The 20,906-nt window shown below is 31.0% G+C and overlaps 1 protein-coding gene across 1 annotated transcript; it reads right to left on the reverse strand.

Annotated features, from left to right (window-relative positions):
* Positions 1-88: 88 nt before the first annotated feature.
* Positions 89-6,064, reverse strand: LOC102611908 (E3 ubiquitin-protein ligase RGLG3). Its single transcript, XM_006465021.2, has 12 exons — positions 5,797-6,064; positions 5,114-5,407; positions 4,707-4,791; positions 4,486-4,626; positions 4,283-4,396; positions 3,475-3,572; positions 3,290-3,369; positions 3,106-3,211; positions 2,400-2,527; positions 2,177-2,312; positions 2,036-2,092; positions 89-431 (listed from the first exon to the last, which is right to left on the reverse strand). Exons 2-12 carry the CDS (start codon positions 5,387-5,389, stop codon positions 348-350), a joined length of 1,305 nt encoding a protein of 434 aa, XP_006465084.1. The 5' UTR covers positions 5,390-5,407; positions 5,797-6,064; the 3' UTR covers positions 89-347.
* Between the last annotated feature and the right edge of the window lie 14,842 nt (positions 6,065-20,906).

Consider the following 20,906-nt stretch of genomic DNA (forward strand, 5'->3'; position numbering starts at 1 on the left):
AATGTAAACTCTAGGACAGGTATTGCTTCTGCCATTCCATAAACAAGCTCTCGAATACTATTTAAAGTGAAAACTCTCAGGTAAACAGTTTCTATGAATACCAAATAATATTATTGAAGATAATGTTACCAAAGAATGCTAATTTATATAAAGATAACATCAATAAAATACAATTTTATACACTATACGCACCCACAACATTAGCAAATATACAAAATTTAGAGAAAAAACAAAAATTGCCCTTACTTATTTTCCATATGTTAAACCTGCAAAGTGTTTGAACACTGGAGTACGCTGCAATGCTGTGAGATTTTAGTTCACATCCCCAGCATAAAGTAACCTCCCAATCAAGTATACAATCTCAAGCGTGTTGTTATTGGTTCTCTACACATTGGGCATGAGGAAATTGTGGTACCGCAATCCTTGCAAGTCTTCAAGAAAACAAAGGAGGGTAAGTACTACAAGCACATTTGTGGCAGAAATGCCTGAACAAATAGTTTTAAAGCTAGGCATTGGATGAAGGTAAAACACAGCTAAGAGTCAAATATTATTTGGAACACTATGATTTTAATACCCTCCCATGAGTGTTCTATCCTGAAGATGTAAAACCCTATCAAGAAAACCAGGAAAATTCTTTATGCCAATTTGTTGTTAATACCTTGGCTAATAACTCATTTTTCTGATTTTTTAAACTAAAGTTCATTTTTACTTCAATGAAGAGTCCAACTAGTTTCCACACATTCTTATCAGTATTTCTTCTTATTCATCCCACCCCCCCCCCCCCCCCCCCACCCCCCCCCCCCCCCCCCCCCCCCCAACCACCACCACCAAAAAAAAAGTAATATTTCACACTTCTTATTTCCTCAAAATCAAAACCCAGGATCTTGATCTTAAATTACCCTCATTCACTAGTTCTGTAGAGATAGATCAATTTCACTAACTGCTCAAGCACTCATCACGCCGTAACTTACTTCTAAAGGTTATTTATAAATTAAAAAAAAAATCAGTGAAAAGCTGAGGAGAATATACAAAAGATCTCTACATGGCGGATCTAGAAAAATAATTTACCGGGGGCTAAATTAGATAATAGTAAAATATAAAAAACTAAAATTTTGAATATGTCAAATATTTGCTAATACATTTATAATTAGTCTCTACACATTTTTATATTTTAAAAATGTTATGCAATACACTCATTATCAATATTAGTAAATTTATTGTTTCCTATATAAACAACCAAACTATCACTTATCCCATCCGATTTCAAAGATGATTCTTCATGAGTTTTATTACTGAAAACGTTCGTTTTACTATTATTATATAAACGGGAAGAATATAGGTTTTTATATTTCTTAAAAGTAAAAGTTTAAATTTTATGGGAGTTCATATTTTATAGTGACTATTTTTATAACTTTAATGGGGATTAACTAGAAAATTAAAATATTTTTCTCTTTTATTTTTAAAATTTATTTTTGGCCAGTGGGGGCCCCCACTGATCATGTGCTGCATCCGTCCCTGATGAACTTGTTTACAGGCTTGCTTGAAGACAGTTTTACCGAATAATCAATCAAGGTGACAAACCAACCATCTCCCGCCTGCTTGGGCATGCTTGGTTTGTCTCCATTCAACTCAAAGTGTTGCTGCTTTCAGCCAAAAGTTTGGCTTGGAAAGCCATTTCTAGACCAGTTCACATTTTTCATTCAGAAGGGAAGATTCCTGATCGTTCGCATCATAAGTGTTCTGCAGCTGGAGTATTAAGGTTAACAGTTTCTTCGCTATTTGAAATTATTTCAGTTTGTCGAGATGTATATTCATGAAGCTAGAAGACAATGTTTGCATGGGTAACATGTCCTCTTTGGGTTTTTTTCAACAGTTACGCTGATCATAGTTCTCCAATAAACCTTACCCAAAGAAGTAACTGAAGATGAAAGCATGCTAAGAGTTTAATTAGAAGCATTTTCTCTTTGATTTGATCCTCACCATTCTACATATATCAATATAAACCACATGAGGAAGTTAATTGAAATGCACTTACCGTATGACCACAACCAAAAGCCATGTCCTTCGGATTTGTCAAGCAAATGGGGCAAACCTTGAATAACACAACATGTCTATAAAATCTGTATGCTCATTTAAACAAAGAACTAATAAAAAGGGTTTGGATAAAAAAAAATACCGGTTCCACAGGAGCTGTTGCCTCTACTGTTTCAAAGTTTGTCATGTGTGGAATTGATTTTACTACATTATCATGATCAATCACTTCACGTGGAGGTGGAAGTAGTCTTGTGCGTGGTCCAGCAACTAATTCCCCACTGCATAAATTAAGAAGCTTACTGTTTATAATATTCCTGAGATGGAATTGGACACCAAGGAAATAAAACTACAGCTTTTGGCCTTACTTGAAAGAATGAAGGCTAAGGGTAGCTTTGTACTGTAATGGTATTTCCATGAGGGCAGCAAGAGCAAATGCTGCTTCCTTCTTTGATGTTTCCTTGTTCTCAGACATTATTTTTGTGAAGTTGACAAACTACAGAAGGAAAAGTTAAGTGAGCAGAAAATGTTCTGAAACATTCTAATTAACTGGAAAAAGAAAAATGTGGATGAATTGATAAACATTTTGACATTACACTGCAAAGTGTTTTAGAAAGACAGCATTCTGCATTAGCAAAATTATCAAGTGGTAGTTCCTAACTAGAAAGAATGATCATGCATGCCCATAAACTAATTTATCTACATAAAAGACTGTAGCTCATTTCCTCAATTTCATAAGAGGCCATCACAACCCAATTTTTTTAGCCAGGAGCCTCTTTTACTTTCTGTCCAGCTCCCTGAATTACACCGTATCACCTATAGGCACTGCAAAACATCACAACTGAATTACGGCTTAATAATTCAATAGTCTTGCCCAGGAATTCAGCATTCAGTACACTACGGCAAATTAGTGGCTTCCTAAATCTGAAATGGAATACAAAGTTTCCATTCTGAGAAGAATCAATCCCACTTATAACAAACATAATGCACACAGGTAAAATGTTAAAATATAAACCTCATCAAGGTATTAAGTATCACAAACAGATCATTCACTGCCCAGGTATTATCATATACCTGGAAGTTATCAAACGCACGCTGGGGAATGTTATCATCAAATTGTTGCACTGAGTCCCATGGTCCATCACCCACCCCAACCAAAATAATTGAGAGAGGATAGTGGCTGTGTCCAAAAAGACACCGATCAGTACAGCAACAATATCACAATTTTACATCAAGATTACAAATGGAATTGCTTTACCTAGCAGCAACTATGGAGTTAACAGTTGCTTGTTCTTGTGGACTTAACCTTCCAGCAGGTGTGTCAGGATTCCTAGTTACCTATTTAGAGTTGTAAACATGCAATCATAAGAAGAAGATAACAAACAGGAAAATTAAAGACAAAACCATCAGAAGAAGAACGGCAGAAAACAATGTTTTATAAACCTGTCCATCAGCAATAATGACGAGTACATGATACTGTCTGTTGCTTGCCTCCACAATGTCAATTGCAGCGTCAATAATTGGGGCAAATGAAGTTGGACCTATGCAGGAGAAATAATTCATCATAATCCTAAAATCATTTTAATGTGCACCTATGTGGATTCATTAATGTCCCAAATTCAACTAACTAGAATGCATGGGCAAAAGGCAGAAATTACTCCCAGAATGAGAACAAAGATTATCTGGAAAGTAAATCATTTCTAAGAATTTAAGATTACTACTCATTTGAGGTAGATTGTTATCTTAGTAGAAGTTGTTTCTGCTTTTCCTACTTTATTTAGGTTTTGACCACTGTGGCATTTTACCGGATTTTGAGACACGATTACTATTGGTATGATGATTTTTAAATGTTTCCCCCAGTTCTCTAATTGCTTGTCCTCAGTCTCCTGAATTACCTCCCCTTATTCTTTTCTACCATTCTAGATTTCTTCTATTTTCTATCCACCAACTTTTCCAGATAAACTGGAAGTCTGCAAAATAAAAGTTTAGAATTACAGTCTCGTACTACATGAATTATTCCTTGACTAAAGAATGATTTATCTCACATTTATTCATTAACATGATTGCATATAACAAAGATCAAAAAGTTAGATAATAACTTGAAAAGTGAAGCCAAAAAAAGAAAAAACAAAAAGAGAGTCATTGGCGGAGGAAGTTAAAAAGGAACATATATACATGTGAAAACAATTTGGATAGCTAGAAGGCGCTGATAGCAATTACTATAAACAAGAAAGAGGAAGACGTAAAGAACCTGACAACTTTAAGTGTGGTAGAATCTCTCTATAACGTGCAAGAACTTCCTCAAAACCATGACAATAATGGTTATCAGGATAAAAGCTGAACACATATTGATCATGCGTTGATGCTACAAAGAAAAAAGTGAAAATAATCATCTAGTCCGTTCAAGAAAACATCATCATATTTTCTAACAAAAATGTTAAAAAAGACACTAACCATCACCAAATCCAAAACAAGGTATCAAATTATCTTCATCAAAAGGAGACAAAGTACGACCAATTATAGAGATTGCTTGCTCATACGGATTACGGATGTTACTAATGGCATGAAGGCTCTTCCGGTTGAATGAATACTTGCCTACAATTGATAAATTGTATTACTTTCCTCCCATTTATTAAAAAAATATATATAATTTACTGAATGACAATAAGAATCACCTGTCCACTCATTGCTCTTTGTAAAGTCAATGCCAAGTATTAAATTTGATGATTCAAGGCCAGCTTCTCGTAGAGCAGAAATTACCTAGAAATAGAAGTACCAATTCCTCATCATTGACATATTTCGGTAAGTACACATTGTAGATAAGCTAAATGCAAAATAATTAATTTTTGCCCTCTTTTTTTCATTTTTTTTTTCTGAGGGATTGGCCAGGCCATGGTTCCCAGGCCTCAATTTGGCTCTGCTAAGCCTTTCTCTTCTGCTGCTAAATCTAGAATATGTAGCTTGGCGAGATCTCAGCTCTTCAGAAGTGACATCTCAAGCTACCGCAAATAATTAAGAGCCAAATGGAAATTAAATATCTATTGTGCCTTCAAAAAGGAGTAAAAGTTGTAATGAGAAAAACCTCATCCAAGGTGTTGTAATTGTCAGCAAATCTTGTAGCTTGCTGCGGACGTTGATAGTTATGATGCGCTGAACTTCCTGCATAGGACATAGGTTGATGACTATGATGCGCCGAACTTCCTGCATAGGATGTAGGCTGATGACTATGATCCATCGAACTTTCTGTGTAAGACCACGGTTGATAATTATGATCCATCGAACTTCCACCATAAGATGGCCTTTGATGCCGAAAATATTCATGAGAATCATCATCATAACCGGATTCTGTATTTCCCATGGCTAAAGAATTATATACCTGTATCAAGAATCACCAATCAGTCACAGTAGCTATTTCTTGACATACAAATTCGAAATTGATCTAATCTTGGTAAATGACTCTTGAATCCAAAAATCCAAAATAATACACATATTTAGCCCAAACACCATTGCCCACCAGAAAATTGAATCGCTAAGGTTTGACAACACACACACACAGACAGAGACTATATACTTAGAAAAATTGTTAAAGCAGAATTGGGCACAGTTAAAAGTCATAATTTCATTGAATCAAAACTCGTAAAAGCCAGAGCTATTGAGCTCAATTACTCAAATATATTCTTTTTCACTATAATCCAGCAAACCCATCAACAAATTCTCAATATAAATTATTATAAAAATAAATAAATGAACCCATTAGCAACTTACCGAACAATTGAAGGAATACACAGCTATCAAATGAATAATACCCACAACACAAATAAACAAATGATGAATGAAGAAGAGGGTCTCTTAGCAGTAACAGAACAGAGAGATAGAGAGAAAGAAGAAAGAAGCAGCTGCTGAAAGATTCAAAGTGATTCTACAGTTTCTAACTTTTGACTTCCGTCTAAAGGAAAAAGACACTTTTGTTGACGTTTATGTTTTGTTACAAAAGATAATGGATTTCTTATGCGTACACACGTTGGAAACTTCAAAACCATCTTTCTTTTGTTCACCACTTAACTCAACGTGATTTAAAAGCATTAACCAATATGTATATAATTTTTTTATTTTGCATGGCAAGCTTTCCACTAAAATAGAGGGTCTTGTGCGAGGGAAAATTTATGTGAAAATTAATTGAGGGAGTAGAGTTTTTCTTTTTTTTTCTGTTTTTTTATGAGAAAATTAATTTTGAAATAATATTAATTAGGAAATTTAAGAATTTCATTTTGGGGTGAACTATCTAATTTTTTTTTTAAAATGAAAACTAGAATAATTATATCATCAAAAACCTCAAAAGATTGACAAGTGGGATAAAAAAATTTATTATCAATACAAAAAAAGTAGATTTGATTATGAACCCTTCATACATGATGAAAAATCTGTAAAGTATGATGCATAAACAAGAAGATAATCTAATATCATGAGTGGATTTTTTAATTTAAGTAAGAACTGAGATTTAAGACTTTTCAAAAGAGAATGAGACTGATCATTAATCAAATGTTTTCTATTATTCTTTTACAGATAATTCGTGCGATACTGCAGATTTACCCAAATACTTGTTAATTATGTGAGAATTAAAGAAGATAACTCATCACCTGAGTTTTATTAAAGTCTAAAATAATATACCGTCACCTTCTATTAATATATTATTAAGAAAGTTTATTGAATTAACTTGATTCAAGTTGATATGCTATCTAAAGGCATATGACTGGGCCATGGATACAATCATACAAATATATAAACAACTATATAAGGTTGCTTCCAGAATATAATGCGCCAACTCTGCCTAAAATTTGGCTACCTCCACGTGGTTTGTTTAATTTCATTGTTTAAAGTCTTAAGCCAATCCATGAGGACAGAGGCAGACCTAAGACATTTTATCACTCGAACTTATTTATAATTTATGATAAATATTTGTGTAAATAATTCATAGATTAAAAAGAACATATGAAGGTGCCTAAGACCCTATATTTTTTGAAGGCCTCATTTTTTTAGTATTTTTTAATAGTTTTTTAATTAATAAATATATTTTTAAAAAAAATTATGTATTGTAGAAAAGTCTATTAGACATCTTTATAATTAGCAATTATACCACAACTAAGAATTTTTTTTATACAGAAAATCAATATTTGGTAAATGGTAACCTTAATGTTCAAAAGATAAAATTAATAAAATTGTTTAGTCATTAATTCATTCATTATTAGTTTTCTAATAAAAAATTTACATTTTTTACCTTTTAAGTTTTCTAAAAAAAATTAAATTTTTTGACTTTTAATATTCCTTTTAATTGCCATTAAAACCTTGTAGTATAAAAAATCAATAGATAAATAGATTTCTTTCTCTCTTTTTTTTACAAAAAGAATTATTACATTCATTGATTCATTTAAAAAAGAAAAAAATTAGTTTCTTAAAATACAAAGTGCATATTTATTATTTGATAATCAATTTATCATCTCAACTTTCTGCTATTCTAAATAGAAAAATATTCTATTTGAAATAAAGTGTTTTTATTTTTTTGTTTATTTTTGTAATAATTTTAATGGAAGTAAAAAAGAGATCTTCTTGGTTTTTTTTTTTAAGTTTGGCTTTTGAAAATTTTTAAGATCTTATTTATTACTATTAAAATTCAAGAGTTAAAAGTCGAATGAATTTTTTAGTCTTTTATATTTCTTTGAGTATTAAAATTACAAAATAAAAAGGCCCCACAAAACAATTTTGCCTAAAGCCCCATATACTCTAAAGCCGGGCCTAAACATATGTCAAATAATTCCACATCAAATGTTTTTGTAAAATATTTATATTTAATAAAAGAATGATACTAATGCAACAAACAAACTTATAATATAAATTGTTAAAATTGTATGTTGAAAAAATGATTTATAAAATTATTTTTTCATTTTAGTGATAAAAAATGTGATACATTTGAATAATTTGATTTAATGAAAAGAAAAAGAATAAGTATGACTATGAAGGAAAAAACTATGAAATTATGGAAATATTGTTAATTGTTACTAAATCACTTTGTAAATTTCTAATACTAGTAACAATGTTATAATATATTGACATACTTTGTTTTTCAATTAGACCAAACTATAAGAAACTTTTTTTGCCAATAAGTTAAAACAATATTAACATTTCAACCTCCTAATAATTTCAATTTATTTAATAAACATACAATTTAATCATTTTATAAAATAAGTATTTAATTCTTTTTTTTAAAAAGAAAGAAATTAAAACATACTTGAAAATAAAATAAAAATTTTGTTATTAAATAAAAATTATAAAAAAATTAAGAATATAAGCCAAAATTTCCTAGATCACACCGGCTTATACCTTGCTATGTAGGATAAGCAAAAGAGCCTAAGTATGTCTAGCCTAGGCCCACGGGCTTTAGGCCTAGCCCACATCATGAAATTATGGGTATGGGTAAAAAATTTTAAAGCTCACTGTGAATGGGTCTAATTAAGGGGTTATAGAAAAAATACGAAGTACTTTATCAATTAAAAAATTAATTTATAATTTATAAATATTATTTGTTGTTTATTGTGTTGCATTGCTAGTATTTTGTGTATTGGACCACTAATTTATTGTGTATTAAATAATTATTTTTAATTTAAGTATTTTTTGTACTTTTATTTTTATTAAAAATTTATTTAAAAAATTAATAGAAACCTAAGTCCAGCTTAAGGTTGCCAAGGCTCGCCCGTCTAAATTTTGATAGACTTTTAAAAGGTCCGACTTGTTACCAATAACGAGAGCATGGACCTGATTTAAAACAGCCCGACCCAAGCCCACAAGCTACCATCCCTACTGCCATGGCGTAGGTCCGCGTCTGCACGACCACTTGAGGAGTCGGAGCCATAAATTTTGGGTTTCGAGTTTTTGTGGGTATTTATGATCAGATATTTGGATGTTTGCCGGCTTTGTGAAATTTAGGATCATAAGTCCATATTCGGCATTTGTGCTTCTTTTGTCTAGGAGGTTATGTTCCTCTTGATTTTGACAATTTATGCGTAGCTTCAGCATATCATTTTTCTTTCAATTGTTGGCTATGCAGAGCTCCAATAATTACAACTTCTTTTAGCATGCATCATTTGGATTAAGCTAAGCAATAATGGTAGAGAGAGAAAGCTAAGTAAAGAGAAAACTGAGAGAAGGGTGAGAGAAATTATGAAAAAAAGGATAAAGAGAGAGAGATCGGTAGAGAGAGAGAGAGAGAGCTAATTTCTCACGACTTTCTCTCTATTTAGCACCACTCTTTATCAAAAGGAAATCATGGCCTTACACCTTGTGGCATTCTGCAAGTGCTAGATTTCATGGAGCTTTTGGTAGTTGTTTGGACTTGTTTTGGGCCTATGTTTCAAGCAATACTTGTGTTAAACAGAACAGGCCCGGGCATTTTTTCACAAAGAGCAATGCTTTTCATACCTCATTTTTGTAACATAGTTGTATAGCTGGAGAAAATTACATTAAAGGATTATTATTAGTGAAATTAAACTCTCTTATAATGAAATCCAATAATGATTCATCAGTTGGCTCTTCCCAGACACATTTAAATGGAAGAATAGTTTTTGACTTTACCAAATTGCAAAAACAAGCCACTTGCCAACTGAATTCATTTGGCTAAACTTGGAGTTATCTCAAGAAGAGCTCAATGAGCCATTGATAGACTTACAAGGATTCATTAGTGGTGATGAAAGAGCAATGTTGAAGCCATCAAGCTCATTCGAGGAGCTTGTTTGAACCATGGATCCTTCCAAGTAATCAACCATGGTATTGATGCAAGTATTAGTTTATGAAGAAATTGACTCCATTTTCAATATTCCTCTTAGAACAAAAGCTCATCATTACAGGCAATGACAGACCCAAGCAGTGACTACAAGGGGCTAGAGTCCTTCGAATTAAAAGTTTTTCTTAAATTCAATTACTCATTCAATCCATGTAATTAATCTTAATATTAATTATATCATTTAAGCCCCTAGTAATTTCTTTAAAGAAGTCCCAAGTTAAACTCTGTCCTATTATGAAAGTAAAAAATATCTACTTTCTTTAAATCATTACAAGAGGTGGCGACTTTGCATTTAACTAAATTAAATATTTTCTCTTTAGAATCCCAATTTTCTTGTATAAAACAATTTAACTGGTTAACTTGTTTTCCAATTCCTAAAGCCTACAAGAATCCAATGTTTGCAAATCTGCAAGACTAAAGAATCAATATAAGAAAACTGGTAATAGATGACAGCCACTTTATAACAAAAATTATTTTATCATGTAAATAAGATCGAGTCATGAAATAATTTTGGTCTATCAAATGATTAATGATATACTTATAATAGATATTTGTCTATCAAGAGTTTATGATATCCATATGATAAAATTTAATTTAGCCACAAATGTTGTGGTATAAATTTGATGTTGACCTTGGTAGACCAAAATTAACGGTAATATTTTATTTTTTTAAATCCAAAACACTGTGTTTGGATTGTGAAATGATTTTTGAAATTAAAAAATATATAAAACAAAAAGGTTGATTGACTCTAAAAAGTGTACATTTAATAAGGTTAAAATGATTAGTTTTTCACTTACAGTGACCTATAAATTATCATAATGTCCCCCTAATAAATTTTTATATTAAACTAATTTGCAGTGAGTTAATTTTTATATTGTAAATATTACAGGAATAAGGAGGGAATTGGAGCCTAAAACAGGAAACAAAGAAGATAAATTGTTGGAGCCATTTGGAATGCATTATTGATGAGATGTAATTAATAACAAAGGAAAAAATAAAAAAGGAAAGTGAGCCATGTATTATCATGATAGTCAAGTGCCCACTTTGCCCCAGTGACTATCACTCATTTTTATGTAAATAGATAAGTAACAAAAAATTAAATAATAATAAAATAAAAAAAAAATGGAGAAGATGTTGCCTATAAAAAGATGAGAGGAAGAATGAGGGGGGAGAAGAGGAAAAAGGAGCTAAAGATTGAGGCTTAAAAAGATTTCTTCTTTTGTGCAGTTAATTTTCTTATAATATATTTCAGAAGTTTAAAATGAGTGTTTTGTTTTTTAATATGAGCGGCTAAGGGCCCATTTAGTATTGTTTTTGAAATTGTATTTTCCAAAAATAAAAATGAAAATGATGCCTTACAGTTGCTGTATTTCGAATTTAAGTATGCGTATGGTATCATTTTCTGTATCCTGTATTTTGAAACTGAAAACAGTAATATGCGTCCAGTAGATGCAATAAAAATGATAAAAACAAAAAATATGTGTTCGGTAGTACCATTTTAAAAAATAACTTTTACTAAACATTTAAGTCATATTTATTGTTAGAAAATAATTGTTTAACTAATACATATACAAACATACCATAAATAATTTAAACAAAATAATATAAAAAATTACATGAGGATAAAGCTTTAGTATTAGCATTAATAAAAAAAAAGTCTTACATTAATTGTCATTGTTTTTACACTATAATTAAGATATATATTACAACACATATAATTTAAACAAATTAATTATAAAAAAATATATGGTAGACATCATCCATTGCGTCTGTAATCATGCCACATAGAAGTTACAATTCTATCTCTTAGTAGCATTCATCTCTGCGACACTTGTTGGAGATAAATCAACACTAATAAGTGATCTACTAGTATCTCCTTTTTCACTAGTAATCATATCTTACACATCAAAGTCCTCAAACAACCTATCACTTGCATTTTCTCGTCGAATAAAATTACGTAAAAAGCAACATACAGTTGGAATTAAACGTTGCTTATGTAAAATATAGTTATGCGTATCCCTTAAAATTAAAAATTGCGCTTTTAAGACACCAAAGCATCGCTTAATTTCACAATTTTGGCATGAACTAAGTGAATCCACAATCTAACATGCTTTAAAAAACAATTACTCAAAATTTTGGCATGAAGTTGGCATTTGGCAATGGCATGAAGAGGGTAGTAGCAGCTGCAAAACTCAGTTCGTGAGAAAGGAATCCCCACCCCCATAATTACATCTCAAATCTCTTTCTCTCTCAAATGAAACTTTTAAGCTCAAGTACACAACATGTCTCTATTTTTCAGGGGATAACATGGGTTCCCAATTCACACAGTTTTGCTTTCAAATCAACCCAAAACAATATCTCATTTATGTTTTCAAAATGGTCATAAACACATAGGCCAATAATCGAGAGAATCCACAATCTAAAATAAACAATTACCCAAAAGTTTGGCACGAATAGAGGAAATCCACAATCTAACATGCTTTAAAAAAAATTACTCAAAATTATTCAAATAATTACTGAAATAATTACTCAAAATTTTCTGAAATAAAAAAAAAATCAGCAAAAGTCAAAGTTGAGAGAGATGCAGCAGTCCAGCCGATCAAGACGGAGCAGCGGTGGCTACACAGAGATGGACAGCAGTGGCTACGCGCAGACGGAGCAACAACGGCCACGGCGGAAAGAGAATGGCACACCGAAGGACAGCAACTGAGAGGAAGTTGCAGCGGCGGCAAAGATGAAGAACAGCGGCTGGCATACTAAGAGAGAGTAGATCGAGAGAGATAAGAGAGAGAAAGTGTTGTTGGAGGAAGAAAATGAGAGAGAGCGTCGTTGCCGTGACTAGATTGAGAAAGATGAAGGGAGAGAGAGGGCTGTTGCCGAAGAGAAAAGGATAAGGAGATAACGAGGGGTTTGGTTTTTTAATCTATTTTGTAGTTCAGTTTGTAATATCTAGAAAACATGTTAAACATGTTTTAATATTCGTAGTTATAATACTGAATCTGGATTTCTTATTTTCTAATTATTTTTTTTGAGTTTATCTTACCGAACATATGTTATATTTGTATTATGAAAATAAAAATGAATACAATGGTTGAAAAAGGGTACCGAACGGGTCCTAATTTTCCAAGGTACGATGAAAGATGAAATTCAACGATTCAAATTATTGAATTTATTATTCTCTTAAGTGAGTTTTAAAATTTATTTTATTTGTTTGTATTTTTCTTCTTTACCAGTTTCTTTTATATCATGTTAATTTAGATTTATATAGTATTTTGACATAATGTCAATACTCCAATGTAGTTGTGGCACATTAGGTACTTAATTTCATATCTATTCACACTAATGGTTAGTTAAGGATTTAATGTCATAATAATTAACTGATAAAAGAAAATGCAAAATACAAATATGAGAGAGTGTTATGACCATAATTTTAAAATCTGAGAGCAGATCATATAACCTTAGCCTTTTTTTAGATTGGTTTCTATTAATTTTTTTTCTGCACCTAATTTCTTTGTTTAATAATTAACTACTAGATTTTAAATTCCATGTAGTTTGACCCTCCACCCATTGGCTTATATTATAACTAAACACTTTTATACTTAAAGTTTAAAAATGCACCGTTCACATTGCTTAAAATTTTTACTTCCACTTTCACAAAAAATTTTCAAGTCCTAAAACTAAAACATTACACTCACGACACTCATTGTCACTTACTCTCATAAACAACACTCAAAACTTAGCCACACTCATCATCACACTATCAATCAATCAGCCATTGATCAAATTCAAGCAGACTACCGTGACCATAAATGGTGAGACGCAAGCAACACAAACTGTTCATCTCCCTGATGTTGTCATGCGACCTCCAATTTCAAGTTTGTTCTCCTTCTTCATGTAAATTTGTTTAGAGCCCCAAGTGATTAAGTGCAAGTTTGTATTTTGGAGAGTCTGTAATCGAGTGACTAACTGATTGAGATGACAGGTTAGTTAAGAAGTTGGATTATGAGATAGAGATAGATAGAGTAAAGGTTTTTTATTTATCATTTGTAAAGGTTAAAGTTGATGTAGTTGGAGATGGACAAAGAATTTGAGACTACGTAAAGCTGTTGATAAGGTTGCTCTATGTTTTTGTGTGATTTTCTTAGCGAGGAGGCAGGGGGTAAGGTATTTGCCTCTCATACTTCCTCATTGTTGCATCGATATGGAAACTTACAAACCCAAAAAAGGAAAATGCAAAACAAAAGCAATAAAAATCAAAATTGGGCCATGTTAGAAGCTTGATTTACATGTTTTAATCACTTTCTTTTATTTTCATGCAAAAGAATAATGATCACTCATTGGTCACTCACTACCATCCAAATAAAATATTCTAAAGACCATTTGTTTTCCCAGCGAGGAAGATAAGAGAAGTTTTGTCTTCATTCAGTCAAAACAATCGAAGCCCCCCAAGTAGTAATTAGGATTTGCTTTTTTTTTTTCCTTAAAAAAAGGAGTTGTGAGGCAACCATATTTTTTATTATGTAATAATAAAATAATAGTAGCATGGGAAGTGGCCATATTTGTCACACATGGTCCCAAATACGTTTATATAAATTATTTAAGTGAAAGAGATTTGTTGGTTATCATTTGTTAATATGCTTTTTGGAATTTTTGTTTCAATCCTAGATTATTTGCATTTACAAGCAATAAATTGAGTAAATTAAATACATTTTGATATGTTTAAACTATATAGAGGGCCTATTGATTAGCCCTAAATCAAGAAACTTGTTTGGATAAAGTTTGTCGATTAATTTTTATTTGATGCCTTTCAAATGAGTAACTTCAACCTAGGTTTTATCACTTTTAATATTTGTTGTAAATATAACAATAAACACCTAATATTTATAAATTATTTAGAAAGTCAGCTATGCTACTAAGGAGAAAAGAGCCACTAACAAGTTGAATCGTTAACTTAATCGAAGAGGATACATTGGATTGATGCAAGATATGGTAAGTATGTAGCTATCAGTTTATACTAAATTAATTTGTTTAAGGTAATAATTATTGAGTGTACTAAAATAATCTCTTGTTTATCCACCAAAGATAAGAAAACAGGTCTCTCAAAAGACTTAATAGACAAGAGTGAAATTTTGAACAAAGCTCGGAGAATGAAAAATAAGGGTTAGACCTTGAAACTAAGAAAATTTTTATCAAAATGATGAAGAACTTCAATAAACATAAATATATTTAGCCTAAGCAGATTATATTCATTATGTTATTATTTATTTATTTTTTATGATGATAAAAAAAGGCTAAAAAAGGAGACTAAGAAAGGCTCACTGAAGTCAGATCGAAGAAATGACATACTTGCACAATCATCGAGAAGGCTTCCTCAAATTGGCCATATGCAAGAGCTTGATAAATTTATAACCCCATGTACTTTCATACAATTCATGCATATAGTAGCCATGCTAAAGAGAGTGAATTGTATGCTTGAAAGAAATCAATTGAAAGTCAACTGGAGGAAATCACCAAACAAAAAAAAGAAAACACCTCGCCACTCAAATGTGGGAAGTTGCACCTTCCCAGCAGTTCCTAGTCTTAGAATTGATTATTGCATGAAAGATAAGGATAATGACAAAATGGATGCAATTGAACTGAAGGTTAGTTTATTTTTCTTTTTTTTTCCCCAGCTTCAGTGCATAAACTATGTTAAGACAGTGATTGAGTTGCTATTTGAAATTTTAATTTTACAAGAGCCTGATAATTTGGAGAATTCAGTTGACCAGAGGAAATCTTCGCTTAAAAAAAATAGAAAAGAAGGAAAGAACTGATGAAAAGGATGAGAGTACACCTAAGAAGAAAAAAAGGGCAACAAGAAACACTATTATCATGCCAAGAAAAAATCCAAGACTCAACGTTGACTTGCCAATGGATAATGCAAATGACAGTGGAAAACCTAAGCCTAGTAATTCTAGAAAACAATTATTTTAGGAGAAGGTAGAAATAGCTAATGGTATATAGAAACTTTCAATTCCTAGCCTAAGAACAAGGGCTACAAATCATAAAGAAACAATAGGAAAAAGGGTGTATTGCAACATGTGCTAAGAAACACTATGTATGTGGCAGCGGTGCACAAAAACAACCATCCAATCTGCAACTCTTTGGCAAATTGTGTGACACATACTTTGGCTCCATCCGGTTGGATTTTATGTTAGATTGATGATGATGTATTTTAGCTAGAAGGTACTCTAGCCCATGTTGGGAAGATGGAGTGCAATGGTGATGCTAGAGATGCAAGTGACAAGAGTTAATGCTATTGAATTATATATATTACATAAGAGATTTTGGTTTTTCTTTGCAATAGTTTTCTAATGATAAGTTTTGGTATTATGCCTTAATTGTTTCAGGATGTTGTATGAGTCAGTTATCCCAAATAAAAAAGGAACAAGACCATTTGGATTCATATGTCCAGGTTTTGTGTCATCCCATCTTTGACAGGTACCAGATATTTCCCATCCCAACATAGCAGAAGGTGTGTGCAAACACTTGAAAAAAGCCCATAAAGGACAATTCTTTATTTATGCCATATAATCCCAAGTCTGGATATTTCAAACTGTAATTAAGTGTTCTTATCATTATTTATTCATTTTAGCTTGTCTTTCATAACTGTTACTTTTTTTTCTTTGCCTTTTTCCTATTTTAGCTTCCATTAAATTTTAGTTGTGTTTGATGTGATGAAAAAATAAGAGTTTTATTTAGATCCTAAGGAGTACAATTCTCCTAATCTTGATTTAAAACAGCTAATTAAATCGTGTGTATTTCCTTTTATTTCATAATCCTCACATGCTCACTTTCTTTAATAGATTTAGATAAATAACTATTGTAATTTATCATTTAGCGTCATGACACTGTTTTCAGCTGAGGATTTTAAGAAAAAAATAGAATTATGGTTCTAAGATGATATTTGTGCAAGTAAAACAGATTACCTTAACTAAATGCCGTCTATCTATTACTTTAAGCCTAAAATAGAATATATTTATAATTATCTTTTTAGTTTATAACTGTGAATAAGCCCCTCAACAATCGAAAAGCTTTGGAATATGGCTATTATGTATTGAGGTACATAAATGACATTATAACAAGCCTTAGTTTACCAATGAATGATGTGAGTCAATGATGAATAGTATCATACAATTAGTTTATGCCATATATATTGCATTATTTTAGAAGTTTGGCAATTTTGACTTTATGGTTATCATTTCCATTGAAAGACCGTATACACTTAGGCTGAGATAGATGAATTCAAAATTTATTTTGAGTGGGCTAACCATTGTTCTGAAATCATTAACGCGTCAAAAAATGGTTAGTATAAGTTTGAAACTACACACAAACCTGCCAATTTTCCTTTTATAGATTCTAATTAGTGAAATTCAAGTTGCATTTGAAACTTGGAGTTTTGCTTTAATAGATAACTCTTTATAATGATAGTGTTGGATATATTCATTAATGTCGCACATGTGGATTGAGTTTGAATTTGTAATGATTCTGTTGTATATAAAACTTAAAAGAGTTTTACTTTATAATGATAATGTCAGTATATTCCATTGGCGTTGCACATACAGGTTGAAAAAGCCTGTTGGACTTGAAGTTTTACTGGGGTACTTGCTAAGAAGGGGATGAGTTCTGCCGCTACAAGATTTGATGGCTTCTTATCTTTTAAAATTTGAAACATTTGCTCTTTGTTGCTAGAATTTGTCATGTGAATTACTTTGGTTGGATTTAACTGTTGGATACGAGTTAGATTTAGATTTTGTTAGAAGTTTACTGCTGACATGCTCATTAACTCATTCTATACATTATTATGAGGATGTTATTAATATAAAGTGTTTTGGACTTAATAGAATGTATAATTTAATTTTTGGTTCATATAGAATTTGTAATTTAATTTCAAATACAGGAATGTTTAGTTTTAAATAAAATTAATCACAATTTCTATTAATGTAAATTTAGATCTTGTGACAGAAAATATCAATCATAAATTATGTCACAACAAAATAAATTATAACAGAAAATGTCAATCATAAATTTCATCACAATCAAAATAATTTACTTTCTAAAATTAACCGGATAATAATTTACGAATGAAAATCAATTTCCCGCCAAATTTTCAAATTAAAAAAAAATCAATTTTCCAACCAAAAAATTAATTAAAATATTCATTCTCCATAGAATTTTAGTATGATAGATATATGACTTGTAAACACTATCATAAGCTAATAATAAACTTTTTTTTTTGTGATAAAAGAGTGACATGTACATAAATGATGGATATATTCTCTATCATCCACCCCTTATTATGATAGTTTTTTCCTGTCATCACTTTTTTCTTGTAGTGAATACAAAATACAAATCCTCTTCCAAAATACAAATACACTTCCAATTAAGTTCCAACATGCATTCTTAGTTCTTAATCTTATTTCTATTTTATATTGCAATAATTTAATTAATAATTTTTTTGTTTGTTGTACATTATCAATTTGTTTTCTCTGATTTGTGTACATTATATAGTGTTGTTTTATATTGTATAATAATAGAAAAAAATTTAGTGAATCGGTGAATGAGAATTCGAAGAGTCCTTGTTAAACCTTAGATTCATGTCTAATTTTTTTTTTTCTTTTAAAGTTGTTGAAATTGAGGCTATTATTATAAATATTGTCATTATTTTTATTAAATTCGTTTTATTATCTTATTGTTGGATATTGATACTGTTATTAAGAATACCCCTTCTAGATAAATTGTCTGGTTCCGTCACTTAATTTACAAGAAAGCTCGGTTTGCCGCAGGTGTAATCTTCACTAATGCTGAGCGTTTTACTAAAAAAATTGTTATGGAATGAAGCATTTTTTTTTTTTGGTTACCATGAAAATGATGCTGAGACCCTCGTTTGTTGACAACTTTAAATCTGTTTTAGATGAAAAGTTTTGTCTATTTATTCATTTTTTTTAACGTGTGGATGAGAGAACATGAGAAATTTCATTAACTAAACCTTAATCTTTATTTTTTATTATTACTCGAACTACTATGGGTGTAAAGCATTCATGGCTAACCGCACTAGGTAAGCTAACTAAATAGCTAATGATAATCAAGTAGTGGCTTAGTACTGATATTTAACAAGTTTTAATTGGTAATTTTTTGAATAATAACATATATTTACATAACTACATTTTAACAGTAGAGTACTACTATAAATATACACATGACATAATATTTCTTAAAGATTACCAAAACTGAGATCAACACAAGATTTAAATTTATTATTTTCATCAAAATAAAAATTAACAAATAGTATTAAATGTCTCATTAATATGAAGGAGATTCAAATATAAGAATGAAGAATTCATGAATCATGATGTGTTCATAATTTATCTATTATTTTAATACTTTCATAACTTAATTTTATGTTAAATTATATTTTATTATATTAATTTTATCTTTTTTTTATATTTTGTCATTGTAGGAATATTGGAAATATTTAAGTGAAAGAAAGTAAAAAGAGAAAATAAATTGGAGTATAATGAAAATAATGTGAAATTAAAAAAAAAATAAATAAAAAACTAAATCAAGGAAGATTGAATTTAATCATCATGCATGCAATCACGTGGGGGAAGCTTTGAATATTTGGTTTACAAATATGGCAAGCAAGTGGGGAGCATTAAAGAATTAATTGGCAATTTGAATGATTCACGTGCATGGGCTTAATGAGTGGGCTGGATTTGTTTTATTTTAAAATCCTTTTGACTTGAGGATTCGGGGTCGCAACAATATAAAGAGAAGAAAGAGCAAAAAAAGACAAGCTGAGGACCGAATTAAAGAAGGCAGCCGCACAAATTGTAGAAATTGGAGAGAAAACCGAGAGCAAGAAAAAAAAAAGAAGAGAAGCCACCGCTGCAAATCCGGAAGCAACAATTTGGAGAAGTCAATTGCAGAGATTGGAGAGAGACAGATTTTTGAGTTTTTCTTTCCCTCTTTTTGATTATCTTGCTTGAATGTTTCTAATTAAATTAATGGATTCTCTTTATATTTTCATGAACTAATTTATTTTACTAGGGCTACGATGTAGCCTAACTATGAAGATTTAATTCCATAAATTTTAATAGCATAGATAGATGATTAAATTGGATTGGTTATGGTGAAATCAGATGTCCTAGTGTTTTAATCTCTTGGTATTTTTTATTACTGCCTGCGTCTTTATTTAATTTTTAGTTATTTTATTTTATTTAATTTTAATCTAAATTCGCCTATTCGATTGTTCAAATAAATTAGGGTTAGAATAATTTCAGTAACTAATAGATATACAATCTCTGTAGGATGATACTCTACTCTTTATTATATTACTTGTGCCGATTAATACATTTGCTAATTTACGCATCAAGTTTTTGGCGCCGTTGCCGGAAATTGTTTGGATTAGTATCGATACCAACTAACCTTAGTTTAATTTGAATTTATTTTTATTGTTTTTATTTTTATTTTTATTTTCTTGTTCAATTTTATGAGACGGTCAAGAAATTTTGATTTATTGTCTTTTAATCCAGAGATTGAAAGTACTTGTAGAAGGCTTTATAGAGAAAAGAGAGAAGCTTTACAGGAGCAACAACTAATCATGGCTGACGAAGCATTACACGGAAATGAGGATGCGAGACCTTTAAAAGACCATGTTGCTCCTACAATTAATGGTGCTCGTTGAAGCATTGCACGCCCTACCATTCAAGCCAATAATTTTGAAATTAAGCCAGCCATAATCCAGATGATTCAAACGTCAGTACCGTTTGTTAGGATGCCAAATGATGATCCAAATGCTCATATTGCAAATTTCTTGGAAATTTGTGACACATTTAAGCAAAATGGTGTTTCAGACAATGCTATCAGGCTAAGACTTTTCCCGTTCTCACTAAAGGATAAAGCACAAGAGTGGTTGAACTCACTCCTTGCTGGAACAATCACTACATGGGATGGTTTAGCGCAGAAAATTTTAGCAAAGTACTTTCCTCCAGCAAAAACAGCC

Source organism: Citrus sinensis, chromosome 7 (genome assembly GCF_022201045.2).
Source record: "Citrus sinensis cultivar Valencia sweet orange chromosome 7, DVS_A1.0, whole genome shotgun sequence".
Lineage (NCBI taxonomy): Eukaryota > Viridiplantae > Streptophyta > Magnoliopsida > Sapindales > Rutaceae > Citrus > Citrus sinensis.